This window comes from Aphelocoma coerulescens, chromosome 14 (genome assembly GCF_041296385.1).
Source record: "Aphelocoma coerulescens isolate FSJ_1873_10779 chromosome 14, UR_Acoe_1.0, whole genome shotgun sequence".
Classification (NCBI taxonomy): Eukaryota; Metazoa; Chordata; class Aves; order Passeriformes; family Corvidae; genus Aphelocoma; species Aphelocoma coerulescens.
In genome coordinates, this window is record NC_091028.1 from 7,875,094 (window position 1) to 7,889,505 (window position 14,412).

General features: G+C 38.2%; 1 protein-coding gene across 1 annotated transcript in view; it reads left to right on the forward strand.

The window, feature by feature from the left end:
- The window catches only part of CPPED1 (calcineurin like phosphoesterase domain containing 1), a 39,941-nt gene that overhangs the window by 22,749 nt on the left and 2,780 nt on the right, over nt 1-14,412 (forward strand). Inside the window, 1 exon segment of the mRNA XM_069030315.1 lies at nt 2,298-2,720. Coding sequence (XP_068886416.1) covers nt 2,298-2,720 — 423 coding nt within the window.

Genomic DNA, 14,412 nt, shown 5'->3' on the forward strand with positions numbered 1-14,412 from the left:
AGTGGTATCTGAGCCCTTCCTCTCCAGCACTACACCAAGGGGTCCTGAGACATTCCTCCACTTTTTCCCACCTTTATCTCTGTGGGATTCTCTTCTTTTGAAGTTGTTTTGACTGTCTACCAAGAAAAGGTCAAGCCAAGGTGCAGTTGTTCTAAACCAGTCTTTCCTTAGTAGGATTTCTTAGGCTCTTGGGCAGAGACTTTGTTTTCCATTTTGAGCAATCTGTTTTCTGCAATAAACACTGAATATGTTTCTCTGTTGCTATAGAAATAATATTTCATTAAATGAGGGAATCAGTGCCCTGCTGTCGACAAATCTAATCTAAGTGTTAATCTCTAGAGCTTGAATTTCACAGCTGGGAAGAGGTATACATAATTCTGCAAATTATTTCTGTAACTTTTGCATAAATGTCTTTATACTCTGCAACTGTTAGCTAAATTTCCCAAAGTGATAGCATGGAGTTTAACATGGTGTAATGTGTTTACATAGATCTGAATAGAGCCTTCCCCCTTGCATTTCCCCACCCTCCCATACACTTTCATATTTAGAGCTTGAAATTTCCAACTCTTTCCATAGGAAAATGGGGAATGGCAGGAAGAGCAGCGCTCTCAGCCAGGTTCCTTACCCCATGGACAGCAGTGTGCCAAGTTTATTTGAACTTTTGGTTTTATTTTTTAAAATTCAGCTTCTCCGAGTAATATAGATGTTATTTGCCCTGCTTTTTTCTGGGTTTAACAAGAAGAACAGCCTAAACTGACCATTAATATACCCCAAAAAGTGATCGCTCTCCACTGCTTTTTAAACTCCCCTGGGTAACATATGTCCAGTATTTGTCAAGTTACTCAAAGATTTTCCTACAATAACTTTCTACCCTCTGCAGCAGTTAAACCCAAGAGAGTTGTGGGTTTTGACTTCATGCACCTCATATCAATATTTTTACATTTAGTTGTAATTTAGACCTAATACAGGTTTTTTTCTCAGTATTTTTCTAAAGCTGTAGAATTCTAGTAACAGCAATAAGGTGGTACTAAAGCCTGTATCTGTAGGGTATGTCAAACAAAATACTTGTTAGGGTGAGTGTTTGTCAACATATTCATCGTAAGTATTTTGAAGAAATGGTAAAAACCCCTTTTATCTCATAGTTGCAATACAGGAACCCCTTTATGCATTTCTGTGTATAAGGTATGTATGTAGTTAGGAAAGTAGAACACAGTTTAAAAGGACATGATGATTGATTGGCATCGACCTGTGTGCAAGTGTATGTTAGAAACCTGAATTCAGAGTTTTTGTAAAAATCCTGTTACAGCTTCTTGCTTTAAAAATGGAGTTATTATTTGTGAAATGGGCCCATGCTAGATCTGTTATGTATTGCAGAATGTCATAGGTTAGCAAGCATAGTCCTGGAAGGGATGTCCTTGCTAAGGGGTGCTTACAGCTTCCTCTGGGACCTGATAGAACCTGCAATTTACACATGTTCATTTAGTTCATTAATAATAATCGTATCGATGGCCTCTAGTTAAAGATTAGTCTTTAGAAAACCTAGGAAAACCTCTGTCATCATTAGAAGAAAATTACTTCCCTCTTAAAACTTCCTTTCTAATTTTTTTCAGTGATTGTAAATAAATCTGTCCATAAGATAAATCTTCCTAGGCAGGGACAAATTCCTGACATCTGAAGAGTATCTGTATGGATATGCATATTAATATAAAGGCAGAGATGCAGAAAATGAGCAAAGTACACAATTACCTTTTTCTGAAATTATTGGCATGCTTATTATTAAAAGAGACTTATCATATAAATAAGTCACCACAAGACACAGATTAAATTTTTGCTGTTAAAATAGTTCTTGTAATGAAAAAAAATCCCCTCAAACCCAACAGCCTTTAACTTTGTTGCACAGCCATAAAATACAAGACAGAAGTTGACGTGGTTTTTACCCTTGTGCCGTTACACCATCCAAGGCTGCAGCATTTTTTCACCACAACATCAGTTTATAGATGAAAATAATCAGCTGAAGCTCTTGGTGCACAGCAGTGACCATGGCATCACCCACTGCTGTGCTCTCTGCTGGGTCCTGTCCAGAGCCTGCCTTCAGGCCAGCTACTGAAAATGGCTGAGGCCTTGGTAAGGAAGGGACAGGGCTGGGTGGATGTACAGGGATAAAGTGAAGATGTTTTCATGATCACATCTAATACAGGATATCTTCTTACTATGCACCATAAACAAAAGCTAACGATGAAGGTGGGAGAAGAAAGTATAAACACTTAAATGTTTTGTGGTTTGTTCTTTTTCTTTAGGAAGCCAATGGAAAAAAAACCAAGAGCAAGATTTAAAGGATGTTCTGAAAAACACTGACCAGGACATACCCCTGGTATTCGTCAGTGGGAATCATGATATTGGCAATACTCCAACAAGAGAAACAATAGATGATTATTGCAAGAACTGGGGAGATGATTACTTCAGCTTTTGGGTTGGAGGTGTTTTCTTTCTTGTGCTGAATTCTCAGCTATACTTTGATTCTTCCAAGTGCCCTGAGTTAAGGCAAGCCCAGGATGCGTGGCTTGATGAGCAGCTGGCTGTTGCTGCAAACCAGAAATGCAAGCATATAATTGTATTTCAGCACATCCCTCTATTTCTGAGCAAACCTGATGAAGACCATGATTATTTCAACTTGGATAAATCGGTTCGTCAGGAGATAATGGAAAAGTTTCATAAAGCAGGTATTTGCTCAAACTTTCCCACTCTTGAATTTTTGTTCCAAATTGTTAATGGCTCTGCTGTCAGACAAAATACATTTCACTTAAATGGTACTGTTTTCAAGGAATTTTGAATACAGTTTATAAGCCTCATTGTTTCCCATAGATCAAAATTATCAACTGAATCTAGTCACCTGTAAAAAGTACTAAACAAAATCTGAAACTTTGAAAAGTAAAAAGCTAAACATGAAAAGTTCCTTAACATAAATAGCAAGGGTTCCATTTTGCAAGTACTGACAGATACAAGACAACCTGAGTTTATCCTGCCTACAGAGTGGAAAATCAGGTATTGCCATAGGAGAAAAATACAGAATTTATGTTTTACATAAAACATGGAAACAGAATTCACAATTACCTTGGAGGTTGCTTTCTCCCACACTGAGCCAATTTTAAATCAAGAGTGTAATGCACCCCAGATTTATTCAGTGTTAAAACAAGTCTTGCTCTGCTAAAATCAGTCCTTTGCCCATCCATTTCTAATAGGGGCCACGTCTGGGATGAAGGGCAGGTGGAGCATGTGCTAAATGAGTAATTGTACCAAATCCCTCAGCTTTGGGTGATGCCACTTGAGTGCCATGGAGACAGACACAGTACACAGCTACTCCTCCATGCTGTTCCCATTGTTTTCTGGTAATTGCCTTCATGTTCCTGGAGTGTGCCAGTCCCTCAAAATTTCCTGCCATCCTGCCATCGCTGCATCAGAATGTCATTGTCTCTGTATCTGTAAGAGAGCACATTATTTGGATTACTGAACAATGCAAAATTTTTATGTTCCTAATTTACCATATAATTGTTAAGCCTGGCCTCATCCAACTCAGCCTAATTTCCAAGCTCTCAATCTCCTACTGTTTCCAATCAGTGGGGCCAAAATTCACAGCTCTCTGGGCTCTCCAGGGCAGAGATATATTTCCAGATTCAAGATTTACAAGTGGGGTTTTTTCCCTATAAAGAGACACGCTGAGAATACCTCATATCCTTTTTCATTTTTGTGTCAGTGTTAGTATAGTGGGAAGAGTTGCTCTTGGAGAGCTGGGCAGCTGTGACTGCCTGTGTACCATGGACTACAGCACATCCTGGTTCATGGGCATATCCCAGGAAATTGGCATTAATGTGGGAACTAAAGCAGTTCTTTTCTAAGATTTTCTGTTGTCTAGTAGTTTTACTAACATTTGACAACACTGGGAATCAAGAGGTAAAAGAAATTATGCAAAACATTTTCATTGTAACATGGTTGTTACATTGTAGTGTTTCTTAGAAGGGTGTCCAGAGGCTTAACCAAAAGTTGGGAAGGCTCCAAATGATGGGGGAAGAGAACAGAATGGGAAGTGAGCAATACAGCTCCAGGGAAGAAATTCCCCAACTCCCTTGTGCCACCTTTCTGTTCCTTCCATCATTTCTCCTTGTGTTCCTTATCTCTAATAAGTTGTTTGGCTCCCTAATGAGTCTGTTTAAACACTGATCTTTGGCATGCTTATTACTATACACTGACTCAATAGGTAACATTCACAAGCCAATAATCAAACATTTTGCTAATGAAATGAATACAGAGAATAGGCAGCTCAGTAACTCAGACTGCTGAGAAAAATGAGCTGAATCAAAAGTTGGCTCAGAGTTTCCTTAGTAACGGGTGCTGTTCCATTTTGTTATTCTGTTGAAGAGCTGCCTTTGTGAGACCACAGAGGTCTCAGCGGGTTGCAGAGAGGCTGTTGGCATGGTGGGGTAGAAGCACAGAGATGCAAGGACACTACTTGCTTTCTGAAGCTCTGCTTTGCCAAATAATGAATTTTAGCACATCATTAGACACAAAATTGGTTTTCCCCCAGTTCACTTCATACATTCTTGGAGGATTAAAACACAGAATATTGCTAATGAAATCCCAATCTACTTTGCTTTTTTAAAATTTATATATTTGGTATAACTATTTATTCTGGAAAAAGAAAGTCAGTCTGCCTTTTTAGGAGACCACCAGACTGCCACTATTCTTCTTCCTCCAGCCTGTCAGCAGTCCTTCCTTCCTTCCTTCTTCTTTCTGCCTCTTGCTGTTTCAGTGTTTGTAACCACGCCAAAGGTTTGTTGTGTCATTATGTCAGTACCATGCATGGTTTAGGGGTTTGTGTTTTGCATTATTTGATGGACATCATATTTCAGTTGTTTATAACCCAGGATCAAACCTGTAATTATCCCAGTTCTCATGTTTATACTTTTTCTAGAAGTGTCAAACACGGAGCCATAACTCAGCTGGGTAGAGAGGGATGGAAAAGAAGGACAATCTAGTAATTCAGGTCTTTCCAAGAACAAAGAAATTCATATGGATATGTGTAGGAAATAATCAGATACTTAAAGTATGGTCACATTGCACAGGTGCGTTAAAGTGAGGTAAGCAACTTCAGAACATTATTATTTTAATTCCAAAGCCCAGATCTTTTGTAGTTATTCTCTTGTAATCACTCCCATGTTACATAATGGTGTTGGTGTAAGTATCTGCTCATTACAAGGAGAGATAAAAGACTAGCTGTAGAGGCTACATCTGGTATGAAGTACTGAATTACATTTCTCACATTAGAAGTGTCCTTAACAGTTGGGCTAATTAAAGATAAAATCATGTCCTTATGATAAATATTTATAATTGAAAATCTGGCACTTGTAAATATGTATTACTACTGTGCAAAGTTAAACCATACTTGTGAGCTGCATATCTAAGAAATCCAGCTAGACCTTTTTTTTTTTTTTTAATGTATTATAACAACTATTGTCCTTGAAAATGTGATTTCGGCCACAGTGAAAACCAGATCAGTTGAGAACAGAGTTTAGAATTTAAGCAGAGATACCTTTCTGAAGGTATATTGGTATAACTTCTGCAAGTTTAGCCTAAGTTGGCAAAACTCTGTCTCTTCTATGTGCAGAAGTTAAGTAAAGAAAAAACCTCTGTGCAAGAACTGTGAAAGAGCTGACCTGACGTTCTCATCTGTAAGATCTGCTGCAGTCACTCAACTCTGCTGCATGAAATGCATATTCAGCTTTTAAGGATTTTACAGTGCTGATATAAATAGGTTTCCTCATAGCATTGTAGGGAAAATAAAGAAGTAGTAATGGTCTGGTCAAAAATCTGGTCTGCAACTCATGTGTCTTTGATAAACATAAGCAGAAAATTAGTTTTCAAATTAGGCAGTTTATGTAATAGAAGACCTACTTTTTTTTACATATCTCATTCCAGTAAAATTTTCTTAGGATGTTAATTTTTTTTTTCTATGACCTGAAAAGTATGGATATTTTTGGTGAGCTATAAACAATCTTTTAAAGACTTTTTGTCCTGAGAACCATCACTGACACACTGAGCATTACTTACATTACTTAATACAATATAGTAATAAACATTTCTTAATGGCACAAATGAGATAAAGCATTTAAGTAAATGTGTGAACTTGTTTAAGAGCTCTGTTCAATAAAACCTCAATTAATAGCTGTTTTTTCACCAACAGAGTTAAAAAAGACCTTGTTTCAGAGTTAGATGAAGAGTATAGGTGGTTTATGTAGCTGAGAGATGTTGCATCTTAGAGAAAATAACTAGACCAGAGATAGAAATACACAGAAGGAAATTCCCTTCAGTCTTCAGCTTCTTTTAATTAAAAAGTTTTAAATTCATCTAAGTGTCTTCAAAGCAATTTTTCAGATGTGGTTAAAAGTACTTAATATGTACATGGGGCAAAAATAACAACCTAACTTCATTAAATGGTGTATTTTTTCATTATATTTGTGACTGGAGGTGCTGTAACTTCTAACACCTTTACTCATTAAAAGAGTGTGATATCTACATTCTCCTCTTAGAAATGTTGTGACAGGAGAGTAGTGTTAAAGGAAGAAGAAGCTTTCAGAACATCCACAGCTGAGATATATTTGAGCACAAAATTAAAGCATGGAGTGTTGAAAGCTGTTGTTTCTAAAATTTACCAGACAACATATGCTATGTTTCATTATTTTCTTTGTTGTGTAATCAGAGTTGACAGGGGAGTAATATTTTCATCTTCCTGCCATTGAGACCTTGATTTTGGCAAAGCCCATACATTGAGTGAGTAATCTCAGCGCTTATGTGTCAGTATTTAAGATAATTTAAATATTCTCAACTTCAGTGATTTAGATCAACCTCTTTCAAGGTTGCAGTTATTTACTTATGGCACAGGTAGAGTGACAACATCTGATACATTCTATGTAAGAACAGTTCCCTAGGTATGGTAGTGTAAATCTTGCATGGAGATACACTTATACACAGATCTTTTTAAATTTTTTTTCCAGAAGTTCAGCAGCAAGTACAAAATACGTATAATCTGTAAGGACATTAAGTCATATTTCTTCTTGGATAAATTTTTGAAATCAGTTTTATCCACTGGGCTAAAGCTTCTTCTTGATCCTTAGAGCACACAGCAATCCAGGACTGTTTGGGGTTTGTGTCAGCTCTCTGAGAAAGCATCACTTTCAAATGGAAAAAAGTAACAAAACCAGGAAGTAAATTCCACTGAAAGGTCACAAGAGACATTCACAAAAATGAACCTCAAAGACAGAGTGACCTTCTAGAGACAGCACCTCTAAAGGCTTATTTAGATCAGTGCTCTAATTAGGTGATCTGGAATCACCCTCTGGCTGTGCCTGTTGTTTCTCTGATTATACAGGAAACCCCAAGTGACACTAAAATCCTTTTGTATATAGCTCTATTTAGTATTGTCCTATAGAAAGAAGCTTAGACATAAATACACTGTGCAAAATAATATCTTGTATCCCACTTACACAGACCCACTGACCACCAGCTGCATCAAACTCCTGATTTTTTAGTGCACAAAGCAAATTTAAGGCAGAGGTTTCCTGCACGTTTGCAGGATAATGTTTGGAAACAGGAGTACATGGGATATTTTTATTGAGATGCTTATAGAGCTGTGCAATGTAAATTCTAATTACTCGGTTCTATTTTATTCATACAGCTCTTCTGAGGAGAAAGGATAACAGAGAGCTTCAAAAGGGCTACACAAAATAATTCTGTATGTTACTGAGGGCTGACCAAAGAGCTTATGAAAGGGAGTGTGTTGATCCCCAATACTTACCAGTGGGACTGTTTCCTCCTACTGGAGCTCTGTTGGTGGGAAATTATTGGGGGTTTTTTTTGATAACAGGATCTGAGAACTGCCTGAGCACCAAGCAGTTCTGCTAACAGTGCTGTGACTGGTGCTTTCACATCTTTGCTGCTGTAACACCTGCTTGGCAGATGAGGCAATGCAAGCACTCTGAAATTGCAATGAGATAAAATCAATTCTATTCCACTGAAGAGATTTTGTTTTCAAAGACTTCTAAATATTGTCATTCGTTGTGTAGCACTGGAGTCTTGGAAAGATGAGGTACACCACGTGCCCAGGGGGAGACAAAATGTGCAGCAAACAATGCCTATGGTTAATGTGGCTCTTGTAGGGAAGCTGAAAGAACATAATTTTGGAGTGCAGAATTGTTGTGAGAACAGGTACTGCTCTTGAACCGACCACATTGTTCAGCACTTCAGACAGAGCTGTACTCTGCAAGTGAAAGGAAGAAAGAGGAGACAGTTTGTGCCTGATACTCCAGGGAAAATGTTCAAGATCAATTTACCAATATGACTCAAATGGTTGTATTTGCCAGAAACACTGCCTTTTACAAAATACTTGTGTACTCTTACCTGTGTGGGGGTATACATGCACATCTCATGGTAGCATCTCCCTGTGCCTGGCTATTTGGTTCTCCTGTCTTTGAAAACTATGAAAGGGTACAAGAGTGTTGATAACATTCAGATCCTCCAATACAATTTCATGTCTTTACAGAACTGCTTCTCCACCTGTTTACTTCCACTTTGGCTCTACTGCTGCTCCTCTCTAGCTCTCTTAATTTTTGGGGACAAATGTATCTAGGATCAGCTTTTTCCAGTCTGTCCTCTTTCTTCAGTCCTTGACCAAGCAAGAGGTTTGTCTGGTGAATCAGGGAGTTTTGGATAAACATAATTATGTTTAAAATCTAATTTTTTCCTTAAACTTGGACAGCTAACAGAAAAGCAGAGTAATGGGACCAGAATGAGGGTCCCAGTAGCCCAGTCTCCTGCTGCTCCTACTCCCCAAACCCTTGTGAAGGGCACTGGATAGAAGAGTGCATAATGGTATTTCTTTCCAGGCCTCTTCCCACCTCCAACAATTTTTCTTTCAAGGACTTATTGTGTCATACTAATGTTATCAACATAAGGCAATTTAGTGGTTCCTCTCTAGATTTGTTCAGTTGATTTGTGAAAACTGCCAGCTTTCACAATGGTCTGCAGGAGGGAATTTCATGTTTCACAGCTCTGTGAAGAAATGCCTTCTTTAGTTTGCTTTGAACTTCACCTGCAGTCTGGGTGGAGAGCCATTAATCTGTACATGAAATGCAGTGAGCATTGATTCATGTCTGCAGTTTATTAATCAGCACTTAAAAGGTGATAATCTGAACCATGTGATAAATTTCATTGTTCAGTCAGAACACTTTTTTTTCATCAAAATTCTCTACTGAGAGCATGGGAAGAGAGGCAAGGTCTGTACTGTACCCATTACATATTTATTATGTCATTCATATTGCACTAATTTAGCCTTCTCCTTCTTTTACAGTCTCATTTGCTTTTGCTGAGAAAAGCATTTATTTAATTGAAGGCTCAGTCTAAATAAAGCATGCCACTGATTGCCTATGCTGATTATTCCAGGCATTCTCCTCCTAATTTGGAAAATCTGCTTGCTTTTCTTGGTTTATTTTTATATTGGTAATTTTTTTCCTATATTTTTACTCTGTCCATAGTGCTGGGTTGAGCAGTTTGATTTCCAGCTAAGGCCAGTCACATTTTGGACACAGCAAACCTGCCTCAAAAATGGGGTTTGTACATTTGGAACTAGAGTTGGAAAACAGCTTCTTCTGAACTCAGGGGGTTTTGGAATCAAGCCATAGAAGTGAGTGTAATTACAGACATTGGAGTCAGACATCCCTGGAATTTAAACCAGTTCAAGTGTGAATTACAACCCAATATTATCTGATTATGTGAGAAAAAATTGTTTTCCAGGTGCATGATTCTTTGTTATTTTTTTATATTTCAGGGTAAACATGGGTGCATTATTTTCCATCCTGTCTGTGCCATTGCAACTCAGTTTCCCTGGAGCCTGGGGCTCAGTCTGTATTTCTTGAATTAAACTAGAAAACAGTAAATTTTTCAAGAAGTTACGAAAAGAGATGTTACCTATTTCACAAAATCTTACTGTTGCATGGTTACAGAATATACCTGTTTGTTTAATAAATCAAAAAGATGATTTGTCTAGCATTTCATGTTTAAATGGAGACATTAACATGGTTTAACTACTGAAATAGGCTGGTCAAAACATCGAGTAGAAAAGATGTGGCTGTTTGTTGGGCCACACAGTGAAGGCAGACCAGAGTCCCCTTTCTTTCCTGCCCAAATGGAGTTGAGACCATGCCCAGTCTTCCATGTCCTTACATTTTTCTACACTACAGAAGACAGCAGTAGAGTCCCAAGTAAGGGAGAGGAGTCTGGGTGAATTAGCATCAAACAGGACTGCACCTGCACAATAGGGTGAGACAGGGATGTTGTTGCCCCCAGGTGAATCATCCATGAGACACAGCTAAATGCCTTGTTCTCTTACAGTGCAATTGTATCAAAATCATGCTGACCCTTTCCCCTGGTGCCATGGAAGGCTTTTGCTGAGTGATAAATGGTAATTTGTAGAAGGAATCTGCTGCACTTTTTAAATTCTGTAAAATTCCTTGCCATTTTCTGCTGACAGACAAACTGCCTCCTGCACGATACTCAGTTGTCATTTCTTTTTGTGTAATGAAGTATTTTCTCACCTGATTCTTGTCAGAAATAAAGTCAACAGTATGCTAACAGCACTGGGATAGCTAAAGTTTTCTTCTCATTTTCTTCAGTATCTCCAGGGTTGAAAAAGGTGGTGAATATTTAATTTAGGACTTGGTTTCTTTCAGAACATTTCTCTGCTTTGGATTGCTTGGGAGCTCAGAAGTGCTGTAAGATGGCCACAGTTACAGAGAATAATCTCTTTAAAATCAGAGCTGCTGCAGCCTGTGAGGATATGATGGTTGTACATAGGCAGCTGCTTCTGAGCTTGCTTGGATCCCCTAGAGCCTCCTGGTCCCTTTCTGTATCAGCCTTTTCTGTGCAGCATCCAGAGCAGGTCTCAGACACTTGTGATACCTTTTCCTGTTAGGCCAGTGAGGAAGTTGAACAGTACCCATTGGATGTCTTCTGTAAGAAAAGCACCTTTAATACAATGTGCTGGTGTGGGTCACAAAGCTTGGAGACAGAACCAGCAGAAAAAGAGAACATGGGAAATGCTGGAAGAAATTGTCCAAATTCCCAAAGCTGTTAAAGTGAGGAAGATGCAAATCAACAAGAACTTGCTGAAGCTCCACTACTTATTTGATGAGCTGGCTTTAGAAAGCAGACACTGGAAAGGAGAGCGGGGAGGAAAGTCTTCAGGGGTGCTTTTGAATTTCCTGTTGAAAAATGTCCGCAACAGAAACTATGAGTCAAGTGTTCATACTGTGGCTTTGACTTGGGAAAAGGTATCCAAATTAAAATATGAACTTTGTTTGAAATTTTCTCAAAATTGAGTTGTGCTTTAAAGATTCTGCTTATGATACAGGTAGCATCAGAGGCAGCATGCTGAACTGCTTGAGCTGGTAATTGCCCTCCCCAGCACTCCCCTCTTGCCTTGCCACAGCCACTGTGTGGCCTTACAGCCCCAAGAGCCATAATGCAGTGTGTGAATTAGCATCAAACCAAAGTGTTTATTAACTTCTTTCATGGTTGAGCTGATGAAAAGTCTAAGGCTTATCAGCATATGCAAGTATTACATCTCATCAGATGACTTGTGAACAATGCTTGTTTGGGTTGGTTGTTACATCATGAATTATTTTTGCTAAGTAGACTGCGCTAGGCTCAAAGAACTTGTACCAAAATAAGTATTTCATTCTTTAGTAGGGATGCATTATTCTAAAGGGAAAAAGAGTTATGATCAAGTCTTTGGAAAAGGAAAACCTTTTTGTCTTTCAGATTCAGCTTTTTCAGATCAGAACTAAAAAGGACATTTTGTGCTTGATCAGAAAATGATGGTAAATTGCATAGCAGGAGAACAGCTTTTGTTTACTAAAGTCAAAAGCAATTCCTGTATCTAAACCATTTTTTACAAAGATCCTGACTTTTCTTGCTTATTGACTGATTCATAAAACTCATATTTGGTAGCAGGCATGAAGCTCAGTGGGTTTAGGTGTTTTCATGATCCAAGTACAGTTTTAGCACAGACAGAACAAGACCTGGTACCCAGCACTGGGTGGAGCCTGCCCTTTTCTGATCAAAAATGAATTTGGCAGGTTAGACCTTTCTTCCTTAGCAGATACTCTGTAATCTGTGTTGTGTTGTTATGTAGTCTGACATTAGATGATGGTGATGATCACAGAGACAGGATGTGTGGATTGCTTTGCTTTTGTTTTAGAGTAACTGTCTGCACAGCTTTTTACTTTATTCTGATTTTAATCCCTTTTTTCTTTAATGAATAATCCATTAGGTATGAATAGGGTCTTGCAGTAATGGATCCAGCTTTTTTTTAGTAAATGGCTACTGTGAAACCTCCAGTCACATTTCCGTTCAAATAACTGTGTATTTCATAAAAAATGAAATAATGAATGCTTGTGAAGGTGCTGTTCTTTGGACATTTATTTACACAGTAGTTTTTTCACTATTTCATACAGCTTTTATATTAATGCTTTTTCCAGTTGCTGTTTAACAAAACCAGCGATTAAAAACAAATCACTTTTTTTCTTTTGTTATAGTGGGAAGGGACTGTGTGTTTTCATGTATAGCTGGATGCATTTAACTGACCTGGGGGTGCATTAAAGTGGGCTATAAAAATGAGGTCTGCCAGGGCACTGTTCTTTCCTCACAGAGTTAGGGGGAAAAACAAGGGGTGAGGGGTGTCTGTTGACAGTATTACTTCAGAAAAACATTTGACATTATTAAATTAAATTTGAGTGCATACATCTCTAAGATTCTTTTTATGTTAAAGATCAAAAGCAAGAGCAAAGTAAATTGCCTGCTTGTCATCTTAGTATTATTGCTGTGACTGGTTCAGCTTTCCTCCTTGTGCTAAGCCACAAAGTGGGTGCAGTACAGTCGAGTGAACACAAATGTGCTCTTGCAGAAAAACACCATCAGTGAGCCTCCTGTCCATACAGAGCAGTGACCTGTTTGTACCTTCTTCAAGATGTAACATACTGTAACCCAGCAATAAGAAGAGTTTATACTAGCACTAAGGGGTATCTGAAAACTGAAGTCTTGAAAACAAAATATTTTACTTGTGTCTGTCTCTGTCTAGAATGAGTTTCTCAAAATCTTTCCTTGAATTATCAGACAAGTGGAATTTTTTTTTCTTTAGCATAACTACAGTTCCTTTATGACTTTTGTATCCTCTGTCCTTCTAATCACACTTAGGGTTTGGTTTACATATATGATGACACAAAGTCTTGGCTTCTTTTCCTCTTTTAAACCCAAATGTTAAATTCTCTGGATGGTGGGAAGATGCTACTTTAGGACACAGATGCTTCCAGTAAAAAGAGAGAACTTAATTCCTTTCTAAAATACTTATTTCTGTTACTAAAAGTGTGTCACATGGGTTTGCACCTCACTATGGGTTTGTGATTCTTACTTGTTCTTAATTTTTTCATAGAGTAGTTCTGCTTACCTGAAGAATACTGAATATACTGAAAAGGCCTTGTTACCTTGTTACAGTAGCAGCTGACTTTTATATTCCACCATTGCCTTTTGAGGGACTCTAATTGGCTTTCTCCCAAGATGTAAAAACACTTCACCAGTTTTGCTGGGTTTGTACAGCTGAGTCACAGCAAGCTCCCAAAGTTGCCCTGCTGCCTTACTCACAAGTGTACCTCATGCTGCAGCCAGAGGAATGGTTCCAGCAGCAGGGTAATCAGCCCTGATACACTAAAACAGGGAACAGACAGGTTGGAGCTGACAAGGCCCATGTATCACTGCTCAGTGACAAGGTGGCTTCGTTCTCTGTTTTCTACCTTGACTCATTTGCTGTTTGAGATGGGCTTGGATCTGAAATATGAAAGCCCATATAGCTCTTACCAGACACACAGCAGAATAATTCATATTTTGCTTTCGAAGCTGCTTAATTTTTAACTATACTTTGAGCCAAGTTTATATATTTTATATCAGTCTTCAGATCACTCCCACAAGAGCAAAGGATTGATGTTAGCCAGCTGTCTTAAGATGGGTTCACCTACTTCCCTTTTCATTTTATCCCTGTGAAAGAGGTCTAAGTCTACTGCAGGAGAAAATGTGGGAAGTTTTTTCTGGCTAGAGAAATAAGGGTTTCCATGTGAAGTTATAGCATGTTCCTCATTACAGCTTTCTGACTTCAAATTGTCTCTGTTATCTTCCAAAAATTCTGCAGTCTGAAGGCAAAATCAGTTGTTGCTAGCTTTTTATTTTTTAAACGTCATTTAAGGTTGTAGTGCTGACAAAATTTCCAGTATTTTTACCTGTCTGGTCCAGTAATTTTTCTCTTTCACAACAGTATAA